Source organism: Amyelois transitella, chromosome 13 (genome assembly GCF_032362555.1).
Source record: "Amyelois transitella isolate CPQ chromosome 13, ilAmyTran1.1, whole genome shotgun sequence".
Classification (NCBI taxonomy): Eukaryota; Metazoa; Arthropoda; class Insecta; order Lepidoptera; family Pyralidae; genus Amyelois; species Amyelois transitella.
Window position 1 is genome coordinate 10,237,806 of NC_083516.1, and position 27,736 is coordinate 10,265,541.

The 27,736-nt window shown below is 39.0% G+C and overlaps 1 protein-coding gene across 1 annotated transcript; it reads left to right on the forward strand.

Moving 5' to 3' along the window:
- Nucleotides 1-47: 47 nt before the first annotated feature.
- Nucleotides 48-27,722, forward strand: LOC106138017 (sodium-dependent serotonin transporter). The gene is made up of 13 exons (XM_013338989.2): nt 48-80; nt 3,114-3,236; nt 4,519-4,678; nt 5,552-5,686; nt 14,204-14,423; nt 15,612-15,750; nt 17,178-17,312; nt 17,954-18,132; nt 18,523-18,692; nt 19,334-19,458; nt 25,878-26,062; nt 26,829-27,012; nt 27,610-27,722. Exons 1-13 carry the CDS (start codon nt 48-50, stop codon nt 27,679-27,681), a joined length of 1,860 nt encoding a protein of 619 aa, XP_013194443.1. The 3' UTR covers nt 27,682-27,722.
- Nucleotides 27,723-27,736: the final 14 nt, after the last annotated feature.

A 27,736-nucleotide genomic window follows, 5' to 3' on the forward strand; every position in this document is an offset into this window, starting at 1 on the left:
GCATATCCCTTAGTCGCCATTTACGACATCCAAGGGAAAGAGATGAAATGGCATGGCATTCTGACAACCCTAACATAAACGTAATCTCAGAGGAAGCAACAAGTGTTAAAATAGTTTTGAAACTACTTTTTGTGAAGTGTTCCAGAGAGAGAGCAGAGCTAGGAAGCGGCTGACAACTGGCCGTACTGAGTTCTGTGGTGACTTTAAATGCGTGGTATTAATAAATTAATACATGGTGCTGTCTGCGCCTTTCACTTATTTAACTTCAGGGGTAAATTGAGCCAATAGTCAGTGAATAATAAACTTGAAGGCTTTATGATGAAATTTAAATTCAAAGACGGGAAACCCCAGATTTTAAGACTTTCTTTGCGTTATGGTGCCGTGTATACATATAGTCACTTCTATAACCCCTGCGAGGTAGACAGAGCCAGCAGTCTTGAAAAGACTGAACGGCCACGTCCAGCTATTTGGCTAAATGATCGAATTGAGATACAAAAGTGGCAGGTTGCTAGCCCATCGCCTAATTACCTAAGCCTATACCTTAGTCGCCTATTACGACATCCATGGGAAAGAGATGGATTGGTCCTAAATAAAAATCACGAATCAAGAAAGAATTGCCTAGTAAGACACGCCCATCGATTTGCTAACAATCTTGTATCTTATTCAATTAGAAATGAAAATTTACGAATTCAAAAAGTTAAATCGATTTGTCATCTATTAATATTCATATTGGTATCCCATTAAATTAGCTTAGGTTTCAAATATTTGTTTTACTTTTATCAATTTGTAAATCATGAAATAGGGTTTTTGTTGAGAGAAATTTTTAAGAATGTTTGTATATAGACATTTGTGTACAGGTCTTGGATGTTTATAGCTGTTCCCGCGACTTCCTCCGCTTGGAATAGTTATTTTGGGCATCATTGAAGCCCTCAAGGAGGAATAATTTTCCCCATGTTTTTTTTTTCACATTTTCCATTATTTCTTCGCTCCTAATAGTTGCAGCGTGATGTTATATAGCCTAAAGCCTTCCTCGATAAATGGTCTATTCAACGCAAAATTATTCAATTCGAACCAGTAGTTCCTGAGATTAGCGCATTCAAACAAACAAACAAACTCTCCAGCTTTATAATATTAGTATAGATTACAATTCTTATGCTCAAAGTTGCTAATAATTAACTACTGTGTAAATCTAAAGATTTATCTCAGATAAATGCATCTTGTAACGAAATTAAACGGCTTAGCGACGTAAGGGAAATCAAGCTTTTGTATACGGTTTATGGCTCATTCAAATGTTACTGGCGATAAAATGGGGCTTCCATTGGCTGTTTAATGTAAACACAATTTGTTGTCCAACTTTAAGATCTTGGCGTTCCAATATATCTAAATCATAAAGCCTTTTTATAAGAGACCACTATTTATATGCTAATCAGGTAGCGGAGAAAAAACATAGGTTTCTTCCGCTGTTTCCTCGTGGTCATATAATTTGTCATACCAAACTAGAAAGACGACGTGGAAATAGCTTCTTCCTCCTGGCTGTAGGTAGTCCCAGTTGCATCCTCACCTCTCTGGAGAGGAGATCGCGGTATGCCTTTGACCATTAATCCTGAATTGGGTGAGTCAGGTTTTTACACGAAGCGACTCGTAACTGACAGGACAGGACCCCCAGAACTAGGTGGAAGTCATTGGGAGAGACGGTTTAGTAGTTGCCTACGGATGGTATGGTCTTATTGGTTCTATTTACCTCGTTTAGGATAAAGACGTGATGTCTGTAACAGATTATTATAAATTTAATAAATTGACTGTTATTTGTAAAATCTTCATTAACAGATTAAATAGGAATCCATATAAATCTTAAATCATATATGTTTTATTAAGTCTTTGTCCTTTTCATAGTAAATCATGATCTATTAATTTAAAAACATACTAACACGATCTGATCGTATATAGACATTTATCTTCCCAGAAAGAAGTTAAATGTCTATTTTCATTACGGCTGATGGCTTAGAATTAAGTGCGAATTGGCTTAACTCAATTACGATACGATCTTGAAGGGCAGCACTTAGCTTACACAGTACCAAATGACTTAACCTTTGCAATTGGGCAACATATGGATGTCGTAAAACGCGACTAGAAGATAGGCACTCTTTGAATCTCATTTCTCTTATTAAGCCAAACAGTTTAACGTGGCATTTCAGTCTTTCGATGACTGTTGGCTCAGTCTGTCCCGCAAGGGATATAGACGTGATTATATGTTATGTTATAATGTGATAATTGATTTTGAACTTTCGCGTTGCATTATATTACTAGAGACTTCGTCCGCATGGAAACCCTATCAATCCCGCGGGAACTCCGGGATAAAAAGTAGCGTATATGTTATTTTGGGTCTTCAGCTACCTACATACCAAATTTCATTGTAATCGGTTCAGTAGTTTTTGCGTGAAAGAGTAACAAACATCCATACTGACATACAAACTTTGGCATTTAATATTAGTAGGATAATGATGGTTAAGATTAAATTTTACAATATTCTAAATATAAAAATAGTATTATTTGCTTTGAGTGTTGGTTAATCTTCTTCAAATTCGTATTCATCACCAGTTTGCCCGCCGGCGTTCATCTATTTTGTCATAACGAGTGACTCAAAGCCCTCACGGTCACTTTTCATTATTTTTATTTGCCAAGCAATCTGAGAACGCGGTACGTCGTCGGCAAACAACACAAATTGTCGGTCTGTTTACAAGCGAACCGATGTTTTTGAGATTTTGATAAACTTGAATGGTTTTCGACTTCCTGCAGCGTAGAAAGGAAACATGAGGTTACACAATTTTCGCAATTTTTTATCTTAACTACCTTTTACTCGCGTGAATTTAGCACCATGTAAAAAGCGACGATTTTAATAATGATTTTAATTTAATAAAAAAAATTACTAAAATAGCACCTGCGTACTTCTTTCGCTTCATCCACATTCATAACTCACTTCATGCGAGCTTGTCAGTTTTGGTTACTCTTGCCCTGACTTTTCGATGAATCGAAGTACGTTCTAGGCCTTCCCATTTCAACGTTTTCATTCACACTCTCCTCGTATATTTTCTTAGAATTTTATATTTATCCAGGGGGAGAGCCCAGGGCCGGAGCGGCGGAACGGCGAGTGCGACCCCCCGGAGATGGCGTCCCCGGGGACTCCGCCCGCGGCCTCCGCACCCCCCGGGGATGCTCCACCGCCGGTACCCACCTCTGTAAGTCTTCATCCACCTTATAGCACTAAGCAGTTCCAATTCTCATCAGTCTAGAAAATGCAACTCTCTTCGTGGTGACCTAAGCACGACAATTCCAGAGAATTACGTAATCTGGAGAGACAGACCTGTCTCTGACCTGCTTATACTAGCAAGGCACGCGCGAGGCCGTTTTCATCGCGCGAGAAACTATCGCTATCTCGCTTTTTATAACGTCGTGAAACAGTACAGCAATAGTTTTTAAAGCGACACGAGAAAAACGGCGTTGCGCGTGACATGGTTCATGGGCTGGTGTAAATATACATGCATGCAGTTTGGATGCATGGAAATATGTGATAATAAAATGACCATTCCACCTTTTTCCCATGGATGTCGTAAAAGTCGACTAAGGGGTAGGCTTATAAACTTGGGATTCTTCTCTTAGGCGATGGGCTAACAACCTGTCACTATTTGAATCTCAATTCTATCCTAAAGTCAAATAGCTGAACGTGGCCTATCGATCTTTTCAAGACTGTTGGCTCTATCTACCCGGCAAGGGATATAGACGTGATAATATGTATGTATGAAATGACCACTGAAAAAAGGTATAAGAAAATAATGCTAATTAATTTTCATATCCTTTGAGTCTGTCTGGCGGATTATACGACATGACTCATTTTGTTTCTAAATTCTTTTATTTCTATTGTCATATGTAGCGACAAGTAACCTAAGAGGTATCTCTAGGTACATCAATGCCCGTTTAGTTCACTGTTAAATTTATTAAACTTTGGTAATGAATTCCTCATTTATAGTATAAATTGGCCTCTGTGGCGCAGCGGTATTGCGGGTGTCTGTGACACTGGAGGTCCCGGATTCAAATACCGGCAAAGGGCACCATGAGAAAAAAAATTCTCTGATTGGCCTGGGTCTTGTATGTTTATCTATCTAAGTATTTATTATAAAATATCATATCGTTGGGTAAGTTTCTCGTAACACAAGTCTTGAACTTACTTCGAGGCTAACTCAATCTGTTTAATCTGTCCCGTATATACATACATATGTACATACATAAAATCACACCTCTTTCCCGGAGGGGTATGCAGAGACTACCTCTTTCCACTTCCAAATTTCGGGTACTTTTGACCTGACCCTTTACCAGGACGTCCTTAATTTGATCAAAATACGTCCGTCTAGGTCTTCCCACTCCGACCTTTCCCTCCACACTCTCCTTGTATATCTGCTATCTCTGTTATATATAGCTGTTACTATTAAATATTAACGTAAATTCTCTTTTGTATCTGTCCAGCAAACCCAAAAGACCAGATCGGTGATGGTGTCTTTGACCCCGGAGCGTCAGCGGGAGACCTGGGCCAAGAAGGCGGAGTTCCTGCTGGCTGTGGTGGGCTTCGCAGTGGACCTTGGCAACGTCTGGAGATTCCCTTACATCTGCTACCAGAACGGAGGGGGTGAGCCACCCTTTTCACGAGTCACGTCTATATCCCTTGTAGGGTAGACAGAGCCAACGGTCTTGAAAAGACTGATCGGCCACGTTCAGCTATTTTGCTTAATGATGAAATTGAGATTCAAATAGTGACAGGTTGCTAACCCATCGCCTAAAAGAAAATCCCAAGCTTGTAAGCCCTTAGTCGCCTTTTACGACATCCATGGGAAAGAGATGGAGTGGTCCTATTCTTTTTTGTATTGGTGCCGGGAACCACACGGCACTTTATTTTAACTGTCTAACAATCTTTTTTGAGAGGGTCTTTTTATCATAATAAGTTAACTTTATCACACAAAGTTGTAACAATCAACTCAATATTCTTACTTAACGGCCTCTGTGGCGCAGCGGTAGTACGCTTGTCTGTGTCACCGAAGGTCCCGGGTTCGAATCCCGGCCAGGGCATTTTCTCTGATTGGCCTGGGTCTTGGATGTTCATCTATATAAGTATTGATTATAAAATATAGTATCGTTGAGTTAGTATCTCGTAACACAAGTCTCGAACTTACTTCGAGGCTAACTAGATCTGTGTAATTTGTCCCGTATATAAAAAAAAACAACAACTATGTTACTCAAAGCCTTTTTTTATTGTTGGTTTTAACATGTTGTGTATACCTAGGTAAATAAATACATTCTTCATCAGGCGCCCTAAATAAATAAATACATTCTTCATCAGGCACCCTAAATAAATAAATACATTCTTCATCAGGCGCCCTAAATAAATAAATACATTCTTCATCAGGCGCCCTAAATAAATAAATACATTCTTCATCAGGCGCCCTAAATAAATAAATACATTCTTCATCAGGCGCCCTTAATAAATAAATACGTTCTTCATCAGGCGCGTTCCTCATCCCGTACTGCGTGATGCTGCTGTTTGGCGGTCTACCGCTGTTCTTCATGGAGCTCGCCCTCGGACAATACCACCGATGCGGCTGCCTCACGCTTTGGAAGAGGATCTGTCCAGCGCTGAAAGGTAAGAGTTCCGCCGTGTGGTTCCCGGCACTAAAACAAAAGGTAAGGCTAGGCTAAGGGATATGCTTAGACTTCCGATTATTTGTTTTAAGGCGTTGGGCTAGCAAAATGTCATTATTTGAATCTCAAAACTATACATACATACATACATACATAAAATCACGCCTCTTTCCCGGAGGGGTAGGCAGAGACTACCTCTTTCCACTTGCCACGATCTCTGCATACTTCTTTCGCTTCGTCCACATTCATAACTCTCTTCATACAAGCTCGGCGGTTTCGGGTACTTTTGACCTGACCCTTTACCAGGACGTCCTTAATTTGATCAAGATACGTTCGTCTAGGTCTTCCCACTCCGACCTTTCCCTCCACACTCTCCTTGTATATCTGCTTAGTCAACCTGCTTTCATTCATCCTCTCCACATGCCCGAACCATCTTAACATACCCTTTTCTATTCCTGTAACTACATCTTCTTTCACATCACAACATTCCCTTATCACGCTGTTCCTTATCCTGTCACTCAATTTCACACCCATCATACTCCTTAACGCTCTCATTTCCACTGCATTTATTCTGCTTTCATGCTTCTTTTGCCATACCCAACTTTCACTCCCATACATTAATGTCGGGACCAACACCCCCTGTGCACAGCCAGTCGAGCCTTTTTGGATAGTTTCTGACTGCTCATAAAGGCATGCAAAGCTCCATTCACCATGTTCCCCGCGTTCACTCTCCTTTCAATATCACTATCATACTTGCCATCTGATGTAAACTTTGATCCTAGATATACAAACTCTTTCACTTGCTCCACTTTTTCTCCTCCAATCAAAATATTACATGCTGTCATTTCTTTCTCCATTTCAAAAACCAGTGTTTTAGTTTTACTTACGTTCACTTTCACTCCTTTCTCTTTTAAAGCTTCATGCATACAGTTTACCATCTCCTGTAACTCCTCCGCTGATGACGCCAGTATAACCTGATCGTCGGCATAGAGCAGACATTTGACGAGTAACTCATTCATCCTTAATCCACTTTTAGACTCTTTCAAATCTGTCAAACAGCTATCCATAAATAGGTTGAACAGCCACGGTGACGCAACACATCCTTGCCTAACGCCTTTCTCAATCTTAAACCACTCAGTGTGCGCTCCGTTTATCCTGACACAAGCACTCGAATCCTCATATAAGGATTTCAGTGCTCGTATTAAGAGACTGCTCACCCCATGCATAGAAAGTGCTGACCACAATTCATTCCTCTCAACTCTGTCATAGGCCTTTTCCAGATCTACGAATGTGCAATAGACTTTTTGACTCTTGGCCAAAAACTTTTCGGCTATGCACCGCAAGGAAAAGACCTGATCAGTACATCCCATTCCCTTTCGAAATCCCGCTTGAGCATCCCATGTTTTGTCATCAGTTTCATTCCTGACTCTATTAATCAATACCTTAGCATACAATTTGCCGACGACGCTAAGCAGGCTTATACCACGATAATTTTTGCAGTCCAGCTGTGACCCTTTTCCTTTGTAAAGTGGCACGATAACAGCCTTACACCAATCTTTTGGTACTCGGCCGCTTCTCCAACACAAATTGAAAAGGCAGTACAACTGACTAGCTACTATGCCTTTTCCTGCTTTAAGCATCTCGACCGACACTCTATCACACCCAGCAGCCTTTCCCGCTTTCATACTCTTAAGTGCTTCCACAATTTCGAACATTTCAATTTCGCCTTCCATCTCATTCTCTTTTTCTTCGCTATAGCAGAAATCTTTCTTATTTCCTTCCTTTTTTTCAAATAAACTTTCAAAATAGTCCTTCCATATCTTTAGTACACATTCTTCTCCTTTCACAACGCTACCATCCTGGCATCTGATCCTAGTCAGCTCTCTGGTTATAGTATTTCCTCGGGCTGACCTTACGGATTTCCAGAATACTTTCAGATTTGACTGAAAGTCTTCTGATAGCCTTTTATCAAAATCCTCTTTATACTCTTCTTTCTTTCTAATCACAGCTTTCTTAACCAAATCTTTCATTTTCTTATATTCCTTACGTGCTTCATTCACATCTTCATCTATAACCTCTTGCATTCTTAAGTTAGCTTTTGCTGCTAACAAATCCAGCCATGCTTTCTTCTTTAATCGCACAAGTTCTTGCACATCTTTACTCATCCACGCATTTTTGTGATTTTTTCCTTTCCTTCTTCTACTTACACCACACACTTCAACAGCTACTTTCACAATTCTTTCTTTAAATTCCTTCCATCCATCTTCAATATCGCTCATTTCCTCTAAATCTTCAAATTCATCCTTCAGTCTATTAATATACTTCTTACCTACATCCATATCTTGCAAATTTTCTACTTTTACTCTTTCCAAAGCGCTGGTTTGCTCCCTTACCCTGTGCCGCCAGCGATTGAAGATACCCCTTATCCGGGATATCACCAGTAAATGGTCCGAGTCAATGCCAGCACCGCGATATGCACGGGTATCCAGCACTTTGTTCTTCAATCTTTCATCTACAATCACAAAGTCTATCATACTTTTTAAAATACCTTCCACTCTTGTGTAGGTGTGGATCTCTTTATGTTGAAACATTGAGTTCGACACAAAAAGATCCCACTCTAGACAAATTTCTAATACACTTCTTCCATTATCATTCACCTTTTCGTCACCAAACGCACCAAGCACCTTTTCATATCCATCACGCTTTACACCCACCCATCCATTAAAATCACCTAACATAATAATCTTCTCATTTGGCTTGGTAACTTTCAATACTTCTCTTACACTATTCCAGAACTCCTCGTTTTCGCTTTTTGCTGATGTTGTACCCCTCGAACCCACATCCCAAGGTGCATAAACACCTAGAACGAAGATCCGAGTGATTCCAACTTTCAGCCTAATCCATAGAAGACGAGGGCTGACATACTCATACTCATTCACGCACTCAGCCATTCGTGCAGAAAGAATTAGACCGACCCCTTGACAGCCTCGGCTGGTACTGGAAATTCCAGACCAATACGCCGTGTAAGGGCCGTGCTGCGTCGCGTCGCATCCTTTCCGCTTCGTTTCATTCACGCACAACACATCCAAACGTCTTTCATCCATCATCTGGCATACTTCCTCAATCTTATCCTTCATTCCTCCTCTTACATTCATCGTCGCAAAGCGGCTCTCAGCAGACCGCATACCGCTCCCGCCGGGAACGAGACGTGATGGGGTGCGGACACCATCGCCGCCATTTATATGCTTTTTAAGGTTCATAATGCGATTCCCACGAGACGCTAGGGAAAAATTTTGTCCGCCCCAGCAGAGCCCCGCATGCCAGGGTAAGGCTAGCCATTACCTGGGGGTCGCCCAACCCCATGGCGGAAGTGGCACGCTCGAGACTAGGCTCGCCCCTAGCCATGCATCCATCGGCGCGGCAGACCTTAGATTGGCAGGGATTTACATTAAAGAGGAATCCCAAGTCTATCCCTTAGTCGGCTCTTACGACATCCGTGGGAAAGAGATGGAGTGGTCCTATTCTTTTGTAATGGTGCCGGGAACCACACGGCACTAACTAACAAAACTATCATTAAGCAAAACAGCTGAACGTGGCCTATCAGTCTTTCCAACACTGTTGACTCTGTCTACCCCGCAAGGGATATAGATGTGATTATTATATTATATGCATATAAAGCGACATAAGTAATTGCTTATCCCTAAGCCACATTTAAGATTTCCCAACCGTTGGTTTGCGTCCAATGAAACGTTTTGATGTTACAAAACGTTGAACTGAATGGAGTCCTGAGGGATTGACCATCGACAATCACTCAGAACGCGAATGATTGTTGTCTGTCTGTTAGTAAATAGCAATTTTTTTGAATTTACCTTTTAAAGAACCACCACTACTTATTTTATTGAAAGAATGTAAATAAAAATAGTATATAAAAACGATGGGTAAATCATTTACACACGCAAACAGTGCCCTGTGGCTTTAAGTTTATGAGCCTATCCCTTGAAAAATTTAATTTGAAAACAGAATAGGACCACTCCAACTCTTTTCCATGGACGTCGTAAAAGACGACTAAGGAATATGCTTATAAACCTGGGATTCTTCTTTTAAGCAATTTGCTAGGCGTCTGACACAATATGCATTATATAAGAAGCAGATATCAGTAACTTTAATGAGAGACGGAGAGAGAGAGAGAGTGAATAGTATTAATAAATGAGTGCACATTTCCTAGTAGGTAATATTGCACATTATCCGTCGTCACAGATCTCACTCGCAAATATTGAACGACCACTTCATTCGATGCTTTTCATATCGAGTCGAGAACGAATGAGTGTGGCGAATCACTTGAGTTTTCAAGGTTGCAAGAATATATTTTGTTACACTATTTTTTCACCAAAAACATACATACATAAAATCACGCCTCTTTCCTGGAGGGGTAGGCAGAGACTACCTCTTTCCACTTGCCACGATCTCTGCATACTTCCTTCGCTTCATCCACATTCATAACATTCTTCACAAGAAACATCTTACTAATATTATAACTGCGAAAGTTTGCAAGGATGTGTGTGTGCGCTTCTATTTCACGCAAAATCTACTGGGCGGATACATACATACATACATACATATAGTCACGTCTATATCCCTTACGGGGTAGACAGAGCCAATAGTCCCGAATAGACTGAATGGCCACATTCAGCAAATAAATAATAAAATAAAAAAATAAATAAATACAAACATACACAAACAAAAAGTGTTAAAATAAATTGTTGGTTTTGTCTATAATCTACATTTATCTCTTTAGAACAAGACCACTCCATCTTTTTGCCATGGATGTCGTAAAAGGCGACTAAAGGATAGGACTTATAAACTTGGGATTCTTCTTTTGGGCGATGTGCTAGCAACCTGTCGCCACTTGAATCTAAATTGTATTATAATGCCGAACAGCTAAACGTGGCCTATCAGTCTTTTCAAGACTGTTAGCTCTGTCACCCCGCAAGGGATATAGACGTGATTATACATATGTACATGTAATGCGATAAATGTAAATTTTAAACAAAACCAACAAATCCTTGCTCTTTTTTCCTAACCAAACTAAGGAAGTCACATTACACAAACCACTCGCCCAGAGCAAAGTTGACCACCCGAGCCATTGGTCCCGATTTCATACATTTTAACAAGGCCCTCCGCTCACTGCGCCACCATTTGTCTTCGCGTTAAAAGCATTGCCTTATCTTTATTTATAAAGGTCGATAGCCACCCTAATGTTTCCAGTATATATAAGAGGTCGGTTGATGGAAAATACTCGTCTCGTTGCAAACACCTAACCAGTGAGAGACCTGGCTATAAAAATACATACATACGTATAGTCACGTCTATATCCCTTATGGGGTAGACAGAGCCAATAGTCCCGTAAAGACTGAATGGGACTGAAAACAGAATAGGACCACTCCAACTCTTTTCCATAGACGTCGTAAAAGACGACTAAGGAATATGCTTATGAACCTGGTATTCTTCGTTTAGGCGATGGGCTAGCATGTCACTATTTGAATCTCAACTCTATTATTAAGACATACAGCTTAACATGACCTTTCAGTCTTTCCAAGCCTTTGTCTAAGTTTGAATTATTTTTTAGGCGATGGGCTAGCAACCTGTCACATTTTGAATCTCAATTCTATCATTAAGCCAAATAACTGAACGTGGCCATTCCGTCTTTTTAAAACTGTTGGCTCTGTCCACCCCGCATGGGATAAAGACGTGAGTATATGTATGTATACCTATGTATGTTTTCCCTCACCGTAAGAAAAATGTAACATTCAGAACTCGGTAAAGAGTCATAAGTACACGATTGCATAGTATTTGAACCGACGCTCACTATAACAACTTCCTTTTCTTACGGTGGGTTAAAAAGCCGCCAAATAAAATGGCCGGAGATCTTTTCCGTCCGTGATCTATTGGCTTTATCAACTAAACCAGACTTCTTGGATGCTGTTGTGATGTAATTTGACCAATTGATGTCTCAGTGATACCCCCCAGTTCTTGAAAAAGTTATCTTAAGAAATATTCCTGACGGCCTCTGTGGCGCAGCGGTAGTATGCTTATCTGTGACACTGGAGGTCCCGAGTTCGATTGCCGGCCAGTGCATGATGAGAAACGAACTTTCTCTGATTGGCCTGGGTCTTGGATGTTTGTCTATATACATAAGTAGGTATTTATTATGAAATATAGTATCGTTGAGTCATTATCTCGTAACACAAGTCTCGAACTTACTTCGAGGCTAACTCAATCTGTGTAATTTGTCCCGTATATATGTATTTATTAATTTTATCCTTGATTTTTTGTCTGTTATTGCACCTAGTATTTAACCTACATTTTTAATCTATTTATTTCTCTTAATATTATACAATTGATGGACAGGAAAAGAAAGTAGTCTTATCTCACTAACGCTAGCGACTCCGGAACTCCGGGATGAAAAGAAGCCTATATGCTTTTCTGGATCTTCAGCTACGTACATACCAAATTTCATCGTAATCGCTTCAGTAGTCATTGCGTGAAAGAGTAACAAACATCCATACTGACATCCCGACATACAAACTTTCGCATTTATAATATTGATAAGTAGGATAAAGAAAATTGTCCCCAACCAAATAAATCTCATTCCATCGTCTTTCATAGCCCATAAAGCATGCGTTACTGTTTTGAAACGAGCCTCTTCGTCATTCCAAGCTTATCAGACGCCATGATGACTTCTCAATGAGTGAATGTCTCTCGAAACGACAGGAATAATATGTAAATACATATACATACATACGGTCACGTCTATATCCCTTGCGGGGTAGACAGAGCCAATAATCTTGAAAAGAATGAATGGCCACGTTTAGCTATTTGGCTTAATGATAGAATTGAGATTCAAATAGTGAAAGGTTGCTAGCCCGTCGCCTAAAAAGGAATCCCAAGTTTGTAAAACTACCCCTTAGTCGCCTTTTACGACATCCATGGGAAAGAGATGGAGTGGTCCTATTATTTTTTGTATTAGTGCCGGGAACCACACCACACGGCACAATATATAAATCGTTGTGATTATATGCTTGTTGATAAAATATATAGGTACAAGATAATGTGATCAGCATAGCATACACTATTGAAATGACGTTTATAAAAGAAATCCTGAAACATATAAACATACATAGAATAGAATAGAATATATTTATTGTCAAAATTGGATACAAGGTATCACTTATAGACGTCACATTACTTAAATTTAATTATAACTACTTACTACCGCTTCCAAAGCGCAAGTGTAGAAGCGGCGGAACAAACTACACTGCAGCATTTATTTTAGATATAAGAACTCTATACACGTCTTAATTCTACAATCTCACAATCAGATTGTTGCTTGTTATCAATTGAAAACCTTCTCGCATTCACTAAACTAATAACGCGATGCGATATCATTTGATTACCCGGCGACAGATGGCGCTGATTCGATTTCAAGATGGCGCCGGCAACGTCACAAGTTTCAAGCCAAGTTTTGTCAAATTGACGCGGCGGCACCGTTTATTAATTGAATTTTGAGTATTTGTTGATTTATTGAAAGGGATTTGAATGCGATGAGAGACTGATTGCCGGTATAACGCCTATACTTACTATGTTAACTTGTGTAGATACAGTGGGGCATATAGAAATGTGTTACGAAGATGTTATAAAAGTGGTGTACTTTTCTATACGGTCCACCTTGGAAACACTATTAACAATGTGTTAATTTGGTTGATAAATACCTTAATTATCAGTTCGTTTTTGTGTTGGACATATCTAGCTATCTCGACGATTATTTAGTAACAAACTTTTCAGTTTTAGTAATGGAGGTCAGACGGGAGTCGCTTTGAGTAAAAACCTGACTTACTCAATCCACGATCGCAGTCATAGACGAGACCCAGGCACCTATTCAGAAATATGTACACGCATAATGCACTACAAGTACACGCCAGCCTCCGCAGCATGAAACGTGCGACGTTGTTTATATCGCGCGAAAAACTACCGCTGTTTCGCTTTTTATAATGAATTGAAACGGGACAGCGATAGTTTTTCGCGCGATAAAAACGTGTCACGAGTGTCATGCTATAGGGCTGAAGTATGATGATAAGCTTTAACTCATATTAATACCTACTTGAAAACCCTACCGTGTGGTTCCCGGCACCAATATAAAAAAAGAAAAGGCCCACTCAATCTCTTTCCCATGAATGTCGTAAAAGGTGACTAAGGGATAGGCTTATAAACATGAGATTCTCCTTTTAGGCGATGGGCTAGCAACTTGTCACTATTTGAATCTCAATTCAATCATCAATTATTTTGATGATTATTGGCTCTGTTTACCCCGCAAGGGATATAAACGTGACCATATGTATGTATGTATGTTAATTAAAGAAATTGGAGTCCAAAATCCAATCACAAAATAAAACCTTCCATTGTATCACCGAATGTAAATTCAACTATTCATAAATATTTTAATTGTTTTATTAATATTCAGGTGTGGGCTACGCCATTTGTATGATAGACATCTACATGGGGATGTATTACAATACCATCATTGGCTGGGCTGTGTACTACCTGATAGCTTCGATAGCTTCCATCAACTCCGTGCTGCCTTGGACCAGCTGTAACAACGAGTGGAACACCCCCCTTTGTACCCCGGTCACATCGCCGCAGATCAACCCGAATGCGTCCACGCCTGCTAAAGAGTTTTTTGAGTAAGAAGTCTTTTGTTATGATATCAATAAATAAATATGTATATACGGGACAAATAACACAGATTGAGTTAGCCCCGAAGTAAGTTCGAGACTTGTGTTACGACTCAACGATACTATATTTTGTAATAAATACTTACTTATATAGATAAACATCCAAGACCCAGGCCTATCTGAAAAATTTCTTTTCTCATCATGCCCTGACCGGGATTCGAACCCAGGACCTCCGGTGTCACAGACAAGCGTACTACTGCTGCGCCACAGAGGCTGTCAAAATATGTTCTTTACAAATTTGATGAACAGATCTTAACTTTATGTTTGTTTTGTCACTGAAACTGTATATGTTAAATATATATATTTATTCCCGGGTATCTGTTACCCTACTCCTACAAACTAGTGATTTTCGAGGGAAACATCTATAGGAAATTTTTGAGCTTTTTAAAATTTTGCGTGCACCATCTTAGCCCCAATCTACATAGGTTCTGGTTAATTGAGATGAAAAAAGCTCTCATATTTTTGATTGTATATGGTATGGTTTAGGGTTAATTTATTTATAATTTTATAGCAACCATGAAAGAATATCTGAGTTTCTTTACCTTATTCTCTTCTCTTATTATTAACTTACTCATAAAATCCATTAATATTATATCTTGATCAGATTAAGGACGTCCTGGTAAAGGGTCAGGTCAAAAGTACCCGAAACCGCCGAGCTTGCATGAAGAGAGTTATGAATGAAGCGAAGGAAGTATGCAGAGATCGTGGCAAGTGGAAAGAGGTAGTCTCTGCCCACCCCTCCGGGAAATAGGCGTGATTTTATATATGTGTATGTAAGCTCTCATATTTTTGATTGTATATGGTATGGTTTTGGGTTTATTTATTTATAATTTTTATAGCAACCATGAAAGAATATCTGAGTTTCTTTACCTTATTCTCTTCTCATATTATTTACTTGCTCATAAAATCCATTAATATTATATCTTGATCAGATTAAGGACGTCCTGGTAAAGGGTCAGGTCCAAAATACCCGAAACCGCCGAGCTTGCATGAAGAGAGTTCTGAATGTGGATGAAGCGAAGGAAGTATGCTGAGATCGTGGCAAGTGGAAAGAGGTAGTCTCTGCCCACCCCTCCGGGAAAGAGGCGTGATTTTATGTATGTATGTATGTAATATTATATTATTTTGTAACAACAGACGTAACGTGTTAGAGCAACAACGTTCTAACGGCTTAGACGACATGGGGCCCATCAAGCCGTCACTTGCTCTGTGCGTGGTGGGGGTGTTCGTTCTCGTCTACTTCTCTCTGTGGAAGGGAGTCAGGAGCACTGGGAAGGTAAGAAAGTTCAACATACATACACGTCTATGTCCCTTGCGGGGCAAACAGGGCCAACAGTCTTGGAAGGCTGTTAAGCCACGTTCAGCTGTTAGGTTTAATGAAAGATTTGAGATTTAAATAGTGACAGGTTGCTAGTAAATCGCCTAAAAGAAGAATCCCAAGTTTGTAAGCCTATACCTTAGTCAAAGTGCAAGTTTAATTCATTCAAATTATCATACATTGCGGGGTATACAGAGCCAGCAGTCTTGATAGCCACATTCAGCTGTTAGGCTTAATGATTGAATTGAGATACAAATAGTGACAGGTTGCTAGTAAATCGCCTAAAAGAAGAATCCCAAGTTTATATCTTAGCCTATGTAATAAATATAACAAATTACAAAACAGTCATTGAATTTAGAAGAATATGTACAATGGCGGACGATTTCTTCCAGTCAACCAAACATCTTTTTGGAACAAACAAGGCAGACAGCAAACAGAATTACTTAGCACGCAGAGAACAATGTTCGTTCAACGTGAACAATTAAAAACAAACACTCGTCACTTAACTACGCACAGACAGATACACGTTTATATCGCAATACATAGTATTATATCCCATGTTAGTTCAGATTTTTAGTGATAGACTTGTAGAAAGGTTAAACTGTAAATATTAGTCGATACCATCAATTGATCCTGCTAAAGTTTGTGAGTATGTCAGTATGGATGATTGTTACTCTTTCACGCAAAAACTACTGAACCGATTGCGATGAAATTTGGTATGTAGGTAGCTGAAGACCCAGAATAACATATAGGCTACTTTTTATCCCCGAGTTCCCGTAGGATCGATTGTTAAGTTATGATAGGGTTTCCACGCCGACGAAGTCGCGGGCGGCCTCTACAAATTAATAATTGTGAAGTTGGCGTTGTTGAGTATTAAATTTCGAATCCACCGATTAATCATAACAATGTATTTCCTCGTTCACATTTCTATTCTAAGTTCGGATAGTTCTAAAGTTGACGTTATTGAAGAAAATGCTGCAGTGCAGTTGCTAAGATGTCTTTTTCATAATTCTGATGATTTAGCTGGTGTATAATGGTTCTGCATCAGGTGTTCCAGATCTTCGACTTTTCGTGTGATTTGTTATGGTTCGATATCAGCTGTTCCAGATTCCAAAATAAATGATACCCTTTATGTTGGCCAGGCATAGGAGCTATACAACAAGAAAAGTTTCATTCAAATCCGTCCAGTAGTTCCGGAGATAAGCCTGTACAAACAAACATACAATCAGACAGCCTTTTTTTTCAAATTTATGCTCGGTTACTATTTCTTCATCGTTATAAATTTTTTTGTTTTTTTTTTAAATATTCTCAAGTACAGAGAACAATTTTTTACTGTTTTTTTATATGTATTGATAATGACGTCTCAAATAATTCTTGTATGCCAGGTGGTGTGGGTAACGGCCTTGGCTCCGTACGTTGTACTGCTGATCTTGCTGGCCAGAGGAGTCACCCTGCCAGGGGCTACTGAAGGCATCCGATATTATCTCACTCCGGAGTGGCACAAACTGTTGAACTCCAAGGTAAGAAGCACCTTTTGTTTTTCAAAATCATTTGTGCGGCTGAGAATCTGCCATGAAATCCTTTTAAATGTATTTTTTATCGATTTCGGTATTTTAATTGAACGACCACCTCAGCGCAATAAAGATCTTCTGTTATATTCTCTTGCTGTTTAAACACAGAATATTAAATAGCGTTGAGGAGCGGCACATCATAGGTCTAGTCTAGGATAAACTTCCTCGTGAAATACCACAAATCCTTAAAAGGAAATTTATGAAGTTACTACAAGCCAACTAAACTCTAGCACGGCAGCGTGCATACACGTACCTTTAACTATATTTTCAAAAATTCTTCTTTCAATACCCAAGCACTATTTCTCGACACTCTGTTTTGCTATGTTTTGCATTCATTCGTGGTTTTTAATGTAGACAATGTGTATTCGTCCATGATTTAGATTTAAGAGATCTATATTTGTGCATTGACGTCCGATGAAAATGCTGCAGTGTAGTTTGTTCCGCCGCTTCTTCTACACATGCGCTTTGGAAGCGGTAGTAGTTATAATTAGATTTAAGTGATGTGACGTCAATAAGTGATACCTATTATCCAATTTTGAAAATAAATCTATTCTATTCTATTCTATGAAATTACTCTGCTCTCACACCAGGTATGGATCGACGCCGCCTCCCAGATCTTCTTCTCCCTGGGCCCAGGGTTCGGCACCCTCCTGGCGCTCTCCAGCTACAACAAGTTCAACAACAACTGCTACCGGGACGCCCTCATCACGTCTTCCATCAACTGCCTCACAAGCTTCCTCGCTGGATTTGTTATATTTTCTGTTTTAGGGTAAGTTTTCAATTTATGTATATTTATACAGTTTACTGTTTTATGCTTAAGTCACACTCCTATAACTAGTTCGCTTCGCCTTTAAGTCTTCTGTTGTAATCAGCCTCGAGCAATGAGCATGTATATTATATTTAATTCTCTGCAGGTTAGTAGTCGCCCAGTAATCAATGGCGCCCAACGTGTGACCACTGTAGCAGTTTAAGTTTTTGTCAAATTTGTATCTCTTTCATTGTGTAAAATTAAAGCTAAAGTTATGCCTTAAAATGTGAAGAATTCAGATCAAATATGTGATCCGTGTTTGTATAGAATTTCATCAGCTTTTATATATCAGGTACATGGCAAATATGTGATCCGTCTTTTTATAGTATTTCATCAGCTTTTATAAATCAGGTACATGGCTCACGTCCAAAACAAGAGCATAGAAGAAGTCGGCTTGGAAGGTCCAGGACTGGTTTTCATCGTGTACCCTGAAGCCATTGCAACAATGACCGGCTCCGTGTTCTGGGCCATCATCTTCTTCCTCATGCTCATCACCTTGGGTTTGGACAGCACGTTCGGAGGCAAGATTTTTTTTGTTGATGTATTTTTTATTTGTTGTAGGTTAACATTTTTAACTGTACCTAAAAAAAATCGTTCTTATTGTCATTGATCCGGCTTTTATGGACAAAAGACTTTCACATTGTAATGGACTATGATCCGAACTGAACAAATAAATATATACGGGGCAAATTTCACAGATTGAGTTAGCATCGAAGTGAGTTCCAGACTTGTGTTACGAGATACTAACTCAACGATATTATATTGTATAACAAATTGTTATATAGATAAATTTAGCCATGAAGAACATACATGAATCACTTCGCGTAATTACTTATTTACTCCTGGGTCGTGGGTAACTTCAGGGTACTCCCCAAAGAGGTAGCAACCTGGAGGACAATTCTTATTGAATCGAGGACAGATACCAAGATGATGATTCCCGTTGGCAGGTCTAGTGCCGTGTGGTTCCCAGGACCACTCCATCTCTTTCCCATGGATGTCGAATTGGGATTCTTAGTAAGGCGATGGGCTAGCAACCTGTCAATATTTGAATCTCAATTCTATCATTAAGCCAAATAGCTGAACGTGGCCATTCAGTCTTTTCAAGCCTGTTTGCTCTCCCAGCAAGGGATATAGACGTGACCATATGTATGTATGTACGTAGGTCTAGAAGCGGTGACGACGGCGCTGTGTGACGAGTACCCCCGGCTGCTGGGGAGACACCGGGAGATCTTCGTGGCGGTCCTCTGCCTCTTCATATACATCTGTGCACTACCCACAACTACTTATGTGAGTATACTTAACCAAAAAGAAAATGTTTATTTATTTATTTTATTTTCATTTATTTATGTACACAAAATTTTATACAGGAGCATTTATTACAGTAATCCTAGTACAAAGGTGCTACTTATTTCAAAAGAAATCTCTTCCAGTAGACCCATGAGAGGAGAGATGAATTTTGGAGCGGTATGGCGTGTGTAAATAACGTTTAACATATTTAACTAAACATACATGCTAATACTTACATAATTAAACATGGTACAATTAAAAAGACGAACGTATCTTGATCAAATTAAGGACGTCCTGGTAAAGGGTCAGGTCAAAAGTACCCGAAACCGCCGAGCTTGCATGAAGAGAGTTATGAATGTGGATGAAGCGAAGGAAATATGCAGAGATCGTGGCAAGTGGAAAGAGGTGGTCTCTGCCTACGCCTCCGGGAAAGAGGTGTGATTTTATGTATGTATGTATGTACAATTAAATAAATGACAGTTGTTGTTAATTAAATAAATGACAATGTTTCTTTGTAATGATCAGAAAAACGTATCCTCAATGCTTTTTATGTGCGCTGCCTTTTTCATTAAGGATTTATCTTATTATTTTGGTTGACTGGAAGAAATCCCGACATTGCACATATTCTTCATATTCTAACGACTGTCTTGTAATTTGTATTTGTTTTTTATGTGCAATAAAGAATTTACAAACAAACAATAGATACTTATGTTCATTCAACATTTAAGGCCACTTTTAAGGCTAGTAGTTATAATTAGATTTAAGTGATGTGACGTCAATAAGTGATACCTTGTATTCAAATTTGAAAATAAATCTTTTCTATTCTATTCTTCATTTGCTGGGCTTATAGTTGTCATTGTAAAATGTTTCAAACATCCAAACCATCATAACAATATATAAACACTTTTACATTTTATTTATTACATACATACATACATATCATCACGTCTATATCCCTTACGGGGTAGACAGAGCCAACAGTCTTAAAAAGACTGATAGGCCACGTTCAGCTATTTGGCTTAATGATAGAATTGAGATTCAAATAGTGACAGGTTGCTAGCCTGTCGCCTAAAAAAGAATCCCAAGTTTGTAAGCCTATCCCTTAGTCGCCTTTTACGACATCCACGGTAAAGAGATGGAGTGTTCCTATTCTTTTTTGTATTGGTGCCGGGAACCACACGGCACCTTATTTATTAAATTTAATTATTGCATAAGATACATATTAGTATGTTACAAGCTTACCTCAAGTCACAATGTTAAACAAACACGCCTTTGACTCATGTAAAATGCTTCGTGTGTATTTTCTCTTACGTCTATTTAAGCTCACTTTTCGTCAGTATTTGCATAGAAAAAAACTTTAACAGAAAAAGGCTTACATTCCTGTAGAACTGACTCAACAAAACGATCTGAGAAACTTGTAACGCTTCTCAAAGCACATTTTCTATTTGAATGTATGAGTTTCGTCTACTGCATTAATATAAGCAACAGATTACATTTTCTTTTCAAAAAGAAAAAGAAATAATTTGTTTATTTAAGTATGTTACAATTTATTTTACTTAATAGTGTAATTAACAACGTGCGTTTAGTTATAACATTTGTTCCACGCGGAGCGGAATGAGACTCGGCAACCTTAAACCAAATTTGAGAAGCATAAAATTAAAATTATTGTTGCCGTGTGGTTCCCGGCACCAAAAGAAAAAGAATAGGACCACTCCATCTCTTTCTCACGGATGTCGCAAAAGGCGACTAAGGGATAGGCTTACAAACTTGGGATTCTTCTTTTAGGCGATGGGCTAGCAACCTGTCACTATTCGAATCTCAATTCTATCTTAAAGCCAAATAGCTGAACGTGGCCTACCAGTCTTTTCAACACTGTTGGCTCTGTCTACCCCGCAAGGGATGTAGACGTGTTTAATGTATATATGTTTGTAAACAGAAAATTGAAGAATTCAGTATAGAGAATAACCGACAGTCATATGTCTTATAAACACCTCAGCAGTCCCCACCCCCCACCAATACTAATAAGAGCGTTCACTCGTTTAAGGGCGAACCTCCAGCACTCCATAAATAACATGCGCGCTATCTGAATGTATACAGTTGCATTATTCATTGGCGGAGGATGAGTGACGAGAGAGATACGTACCTATACTAAATGAATTCGGGTCGTTACTTTTTGTTTTAGTTATAGTAATGGTATTAGGAATCATGAGTCTTACAATTCGGAAGTTTTAGAAAGAGTCAGTCATTGTTTTCATTCTTTAGATGAAATTATTCCGAATAATTCATTCATTTAGTTATTTAATCACGTCTTTATCCATTGCGGGATGCACAGAGCCTAGAGAATGTTTTGAAAAGACTGAAAGGCCACGTTCAGCTGTTCGGTTTAGTGATAGAATTGTGATTCAAATAGCGACAGGTTGCTAGCCCATCGCCTAAAAGAAGAATTCCAAGTTAATAACCATATCCCTTAGTCACCTTTTACGACATGTAAAAATATCTACGAGATTACTGAGTATATTTTGAGCTTTATAGTGAAGATCTATTCATACATTTTTCATTTCCATCAATACCAGTCTGAATCAGAATTTATAATTGTACATACATGCATACATATGGTAACGTCTATATACCTTGCGGGATAGACAGAGGCAACAGTTTTGAAAAGACTGAATGGCCACGTTCAGCTATTTGGCTTAATGATAGAATTGAGATTCAAATAGTGACAGGTTGCTAGCCCATCGCCTAAAAAAGAATCCCAAGTTTGTTTATCCCTTAGTCGCCTTTCACAACATCCATGGAAATGAGATGAAGTGGTCCTATTTTTTTTTTGTATTGGTGCCGGGAACCACACGGCACTTATAATTGTTTGTCTGCAAAAACGGCCTAATGCCTATTAAATGTTAAATATTCGGTAGCATCCATTCCGTATATTGACAAAATTTATATAATGGATCCGATACATCTTCTCATCATCACGTCATCCTCATTTTGACGGCATGTGTGGCGCAGTGGTAGTACGCTTGTCTGTGACACCGGTGATCCCGGGTTCGAATCCCGGCCAGGGCATGATGAGAAAAGAACTATATCTGATTGGCTTGGGTCTTGGATGTTTATCTATATAAGTATTTATTTTAAAATATAGTATCGTTGTGTTAGTATCTCGTAACACAAGTCTCGAACTTACTTCGAAGGTAACTCAATCAGTGTAATTTGTTCTGTATATATATTTATCCTTTACAAGAGAGTTGAGGTCACATACGAGGGTATTCGCTACCTGTCCATAAACATATTAATGGAAAGGTCCAAGCCATTTAAGAATAGGAAAGGACTTAAATACTATTCTGATTACTTATATGGTTATTAAGCATTTAAACTAAGCAAATATTATGCAGACGTTACTTGAATAATATATTAAGGGTGATTTATTAATTTTATTTAAACTTTATTGTACTGAATACAAATGTATGTATAGCACAATTGGCGGACTTAATGCTAGAAGCATTATGTACCAGTCAACCATTGGGTCTGACAGAGAACTTTATGTGGGGTCAAACTGAATAAATACCTACATAAATTATGAAATAATAATAATGATAATAAATAAACTGATTACACAATAAATAAACTGATAACACAAAAAATAAACTGATTACACAAAAAACTGCTTACTATAAATACAAACCTCAAGTTATTCTGGATTCCCCTGAGTGCAAGCTGTATTGGGACAGGACCATACTAACAGACAAGACCGTACATCATAATAGACCAGACATAACACTTTATGATAAAACTAAGAAAATAGTATATTTAATTGATGTAGCAATTCCAAACACACACAATCTTTCATCTACTCATACAGAAAAAATAACAAAATATACAGACCTTGCTATAGAACTTAAAAGTCAGTGGCGTGTAGATACAGTAAAAACAGTCCCTATCGTCATTTCTTCTACAGGAATCATACCTCAATCTTTACACGCTAGCTTAGAAACACTAGATATACACCCACTCACCTTCATTCTCATGCAAAAAGCAGTAATACTAAATACGTGCCGCACTGTCCGTAAATTTCTCTCTTCCGAATCTTAAAAAAAAAAAAAAAACTTCTAAACTTGAACTGTTTGCGTTTGGCCACAAGCCCGCGTTAACAGTAAAATCCCTAAAATTATCTTTAGGAGAAAAACAAATAAAATAAGAAATGATAATAAACATACATAAAATAAAAGGGCGCCGTGTGGTTCCCGGCACCAATAGAATAAAGAAAAGGACCAGTCCATCTCCCTCCCATCAATGTCGTAAAAGGCGACTAAGGGTTAGGCTCATAACTTGGAATTCTTCTTTTAGGCGATTGGGCTAGCAACCTGTCACTATTTGAATCTCAATTCCATCTTAAAGCCAAATAGCTAAACGTGGCCTATCAGTCTTTTAAAGACTGTTGGCTCTGTCTACCCCGCAAGGGATATAGACGTGAATATATGTATGAAGCATATATGTACCTTGATTGTAAGAATTATATCAGCATACAGGTACGATCGCGTTCATATCTGCAGTCATAGTTTTAAAATTCTTACGGGTTAAAATAGCGTGCACTGTGGTTCCAATAGATACACACACACATGCATATTTAAAAAGAATAAATATTTCATCAAATGAATACGGTCTTTAAAACCAATGATTACTAAGAAAAACAGTTTATTATTCTATGACATAATAACATAACAAAACAGAAAGAGACGGTAATCAACGATGGCCGAACTGGGCCCGATAATTGTCGATCGAGATATCGTCGTCTCTCATTATTTGCATAAGATTTGCCTATAGATGGAAGCCTGCGACTGCCAGACTTATGACATTTCAATAAGGTTGAAAGTTTATCTGCACACGACCCTAACGTAGGTAGTGGTTCCTTTGAAAGTTATTGGGTAGCAATTTTATTACTTGTGTGAGCAAGTGAGATCTAAGATATATTAGATAATCTCGCTTGCTCACACTCGCTTGTTCTAGTTACTAGCGTTACTTGGATTTCGAAGTTATTCAAGGAATTTTTTTTCCTATTAAAAAAAAAATTGTGTTACTGACAATTTTTAATGTTTCAAGGTGCCATTTGAACTAAGTAACTGACTGACTAACTAACTGATATCTAAGAATTACAAACACGGAAAGTTGTCTTCAAACACGGAAATCAACAAGAAATATTAAACAAGAGGGAGAAAATAAAACATTCAATAATTAAAATTAGTAAATTTTATTGAAACAGTTTACCTATAGTTTTGTTTACATATTGATGATTATATAAAGCTATACATACAACATATTACACTAATTGTATCATCTACTTATCTCCTGTTATTAAGGTTACAGCTTAATTATTCGTTTACATAAAGAAAAGATATTGAAGCTGTCCTTAAATACTATCTAAGTAATTAGTAGTTTTAATATAAACTGGCAGAACCTTTCACGCACTATATGGACTCGATGCACAGGGCACAAATGATATTGTTGGCATATCATCAATCGGATAAATATACCGCACAGTTGGTAACATGGTTTCTTCCAGCACTTGCACATAATGAGCAGCTGTAGCGCGTCCTGCTATCCACACCTGTTCCCCAGGTCCAGCAGCACTCATCCAGCCCCACATATTTACAGATATGTGTCCAGACTCCATATTTGGCACAATATTTTTTTCTTCATACCGAGTTGCATTTCTTCGCCATAAATGAAGCCTACCGTGTAGTGATGACATAAACGAACTTTTCGTCCGTAAATACCGCTTCTTTCCAGGCAAAATCCAAATACTGCCCAGCAAATTCTAAACGTCTTTGCTTATTTATTTCGGATAAATACGGCTTTCTTGCTGGCTGTCTGTGGTGTAGTCCCTCACGATGCAAACTCGACGAACAGTAACCACTAATGTGTCGAACTGTTCCGCAAATATTCTGGTCGGTATGAAGCCATTATTTTCGTACTGTTCCACCATGGATCTCCGCTGTGTGGCTGTCGCTGTGTTGATTATTAGCGGACGACGGTCGCTGCGCGGTCGACTTTTTACACTACCCTCTTCTTGATGGCGCGTTACCCAACGTTTCACCGCTTGTTGTTTATTGTGTTATTTGTGTGAATGTGTGAGTGGTAGCAGCGGTGCAAGCTATAAAGTTTTGCGAACTATGACTGCAATTATGAACGTGACCGTACATATATGCAACATCTCTTAAATCATGCCTTTTACCGATTGGGCATGCATTTCATCTCTCCAATCGCCAAGATTCCTGCATGGGCACCTAGTATCCTTCTCAAATCTACATCCATTATTCTCATCACATGAAAGCTGGTCCGTTCAAGCTTATTATTCAAATGTAAATGCGATTTATTATGGAAAATGTGAAATTACTCGTAATAGACAATATGTTTCATTTCAGGGTGGAGTATACCTCGTAGACCTTCTGAACGTGTACGGCCCGGGGCTGGCGATCCTGTTCGTGGTGTTCGCGGAGGCGGCTGGCGTCTGCTGGGTGTACGGGGTGGACAAGTTCTCAGAGGACGTGAGGAGCATGCTGGGACACTCCCCCGGCTGGTTCTGGAGGGCTTGCTGGTCTTACATCAGGTACTTTCGGACGTGGAGTGAATTAAACATACATACATATGGTCACGTCTATATCCCTTGCGGGGTAGACAGAGCCAACAGTCTTGAAAAGAATTTGAGTGAATTAAATGCTTAAAAAACGACTAGAAATTTGCAACAACGTAATTCTGAAATTAACTGCGGGTGTAAATCTGGAATTATAGAACTGCATACGTACACATAATTACGTCTGTATACCTACATATAATCACGTCACACCCTTGCGGGATAGACAGAGCCAAGTCTTGAAAGGACTGATAGACCACTTTATAGATAGGATAGGCATTTAAACTTGGGATTCTTCTTTTAGGCGATGGGCTAGCAACCTGACACTATTTGGGTCTCAATTCTATCATCAATCCAAAAAGCTGAACGTGGCCTATCAGTCTTTTTGGGACTGTTGGCTCTGTCTACCCCGCAAGGGATATAGACTTGACCATATGTATGTATATATGTATTCTTGCTTCGAATTTTGGCGGCCTCTGTGGCGCAGCGGTAGTGCGCTTGTCTGTGACACCGGAGGTCCCCGGTTCGAATCCCGACCAGGGCATGATGAGAAAAGAACTTTCTCTGATTGGCCTGGGTCTTGGATGTTTATCTATATAAGTATTAATTATAAGTATCCTTGAGTTAGTAACTCGTAACACAAGTCTTGAACTTACTTCGAGGCTAACTCAATCAGTGTAATTTGTCCCGTATATATTTATTTAAACATGTTTCTAAATAATAAAAACTTCTTCGTCCACAGTCCGGTCTTCCTTCTCGTTCTGTTTGTGTTCTCCGTGCTGGCTCACGAGGAGATGCTGGGCGGGGAGTACACCTACCCCCCGTGGTCCATCACCGTGGGTTGGGTCATGACCGGCACCACTGTCTCGTGCATCCCACTGTACATCGTGTACAAGTTCCTTATTACGCCCGGCAGCTTTACTACCGTAAGTATTAATAGTATTTATGACTCCTGGTTCATCGTGTTCATTTTGTTTTATTTTAATTGAGATACACAGCTGAAGAATTTCGCATATTTTTGTCTATATATATAAATATAAATATTTATATATAAATCGTAAAAGGCGACAAGGGATTTCGTGGGTATAATTGTCATTATTATAATTTCTCTCAATACAATATATTCAAGTTTGACGGCCTCTGTGGCGCAGCGGTAGTACGCTTGTCTGTGACACCGAAGGTCCCGGGTTTGAATCACGGCCAGGGCATGATGAGAAAAGAACAGTTTCTGGCCTGGGTCTTGGATAAAATATAGTATCGTTGAGTTAGTATCTCGTAACTCATGTCTCGAACTTACTTCGAGGCTAACTCAATCAGTGTAATTTGTCCCGTATATATTTATTTATTATTTAAAAACAAAAACAAAATATGGCCTTCCAAGAAAATTAAGACGAGGACGACATCATTTTCGTCGTAGAATGTGGACATTGACTGACTGTCATATGAACGCAGAGTCTTATCCAGTCCTAGTGTATTAAATTAATAAAAAGTTAAAAAGAACTTTTAACTTCTATATTTTCCAGCGTATTAAAATGATCACCCGTCCGGAGATGACGTCCATACCTCCGGCAGACGCCACCATCTGCAACCTGTGACTGCCACATGACTTCCACCCAGTTTTGGACTCCAAGCCGCCGGCCGTCGAGTGGC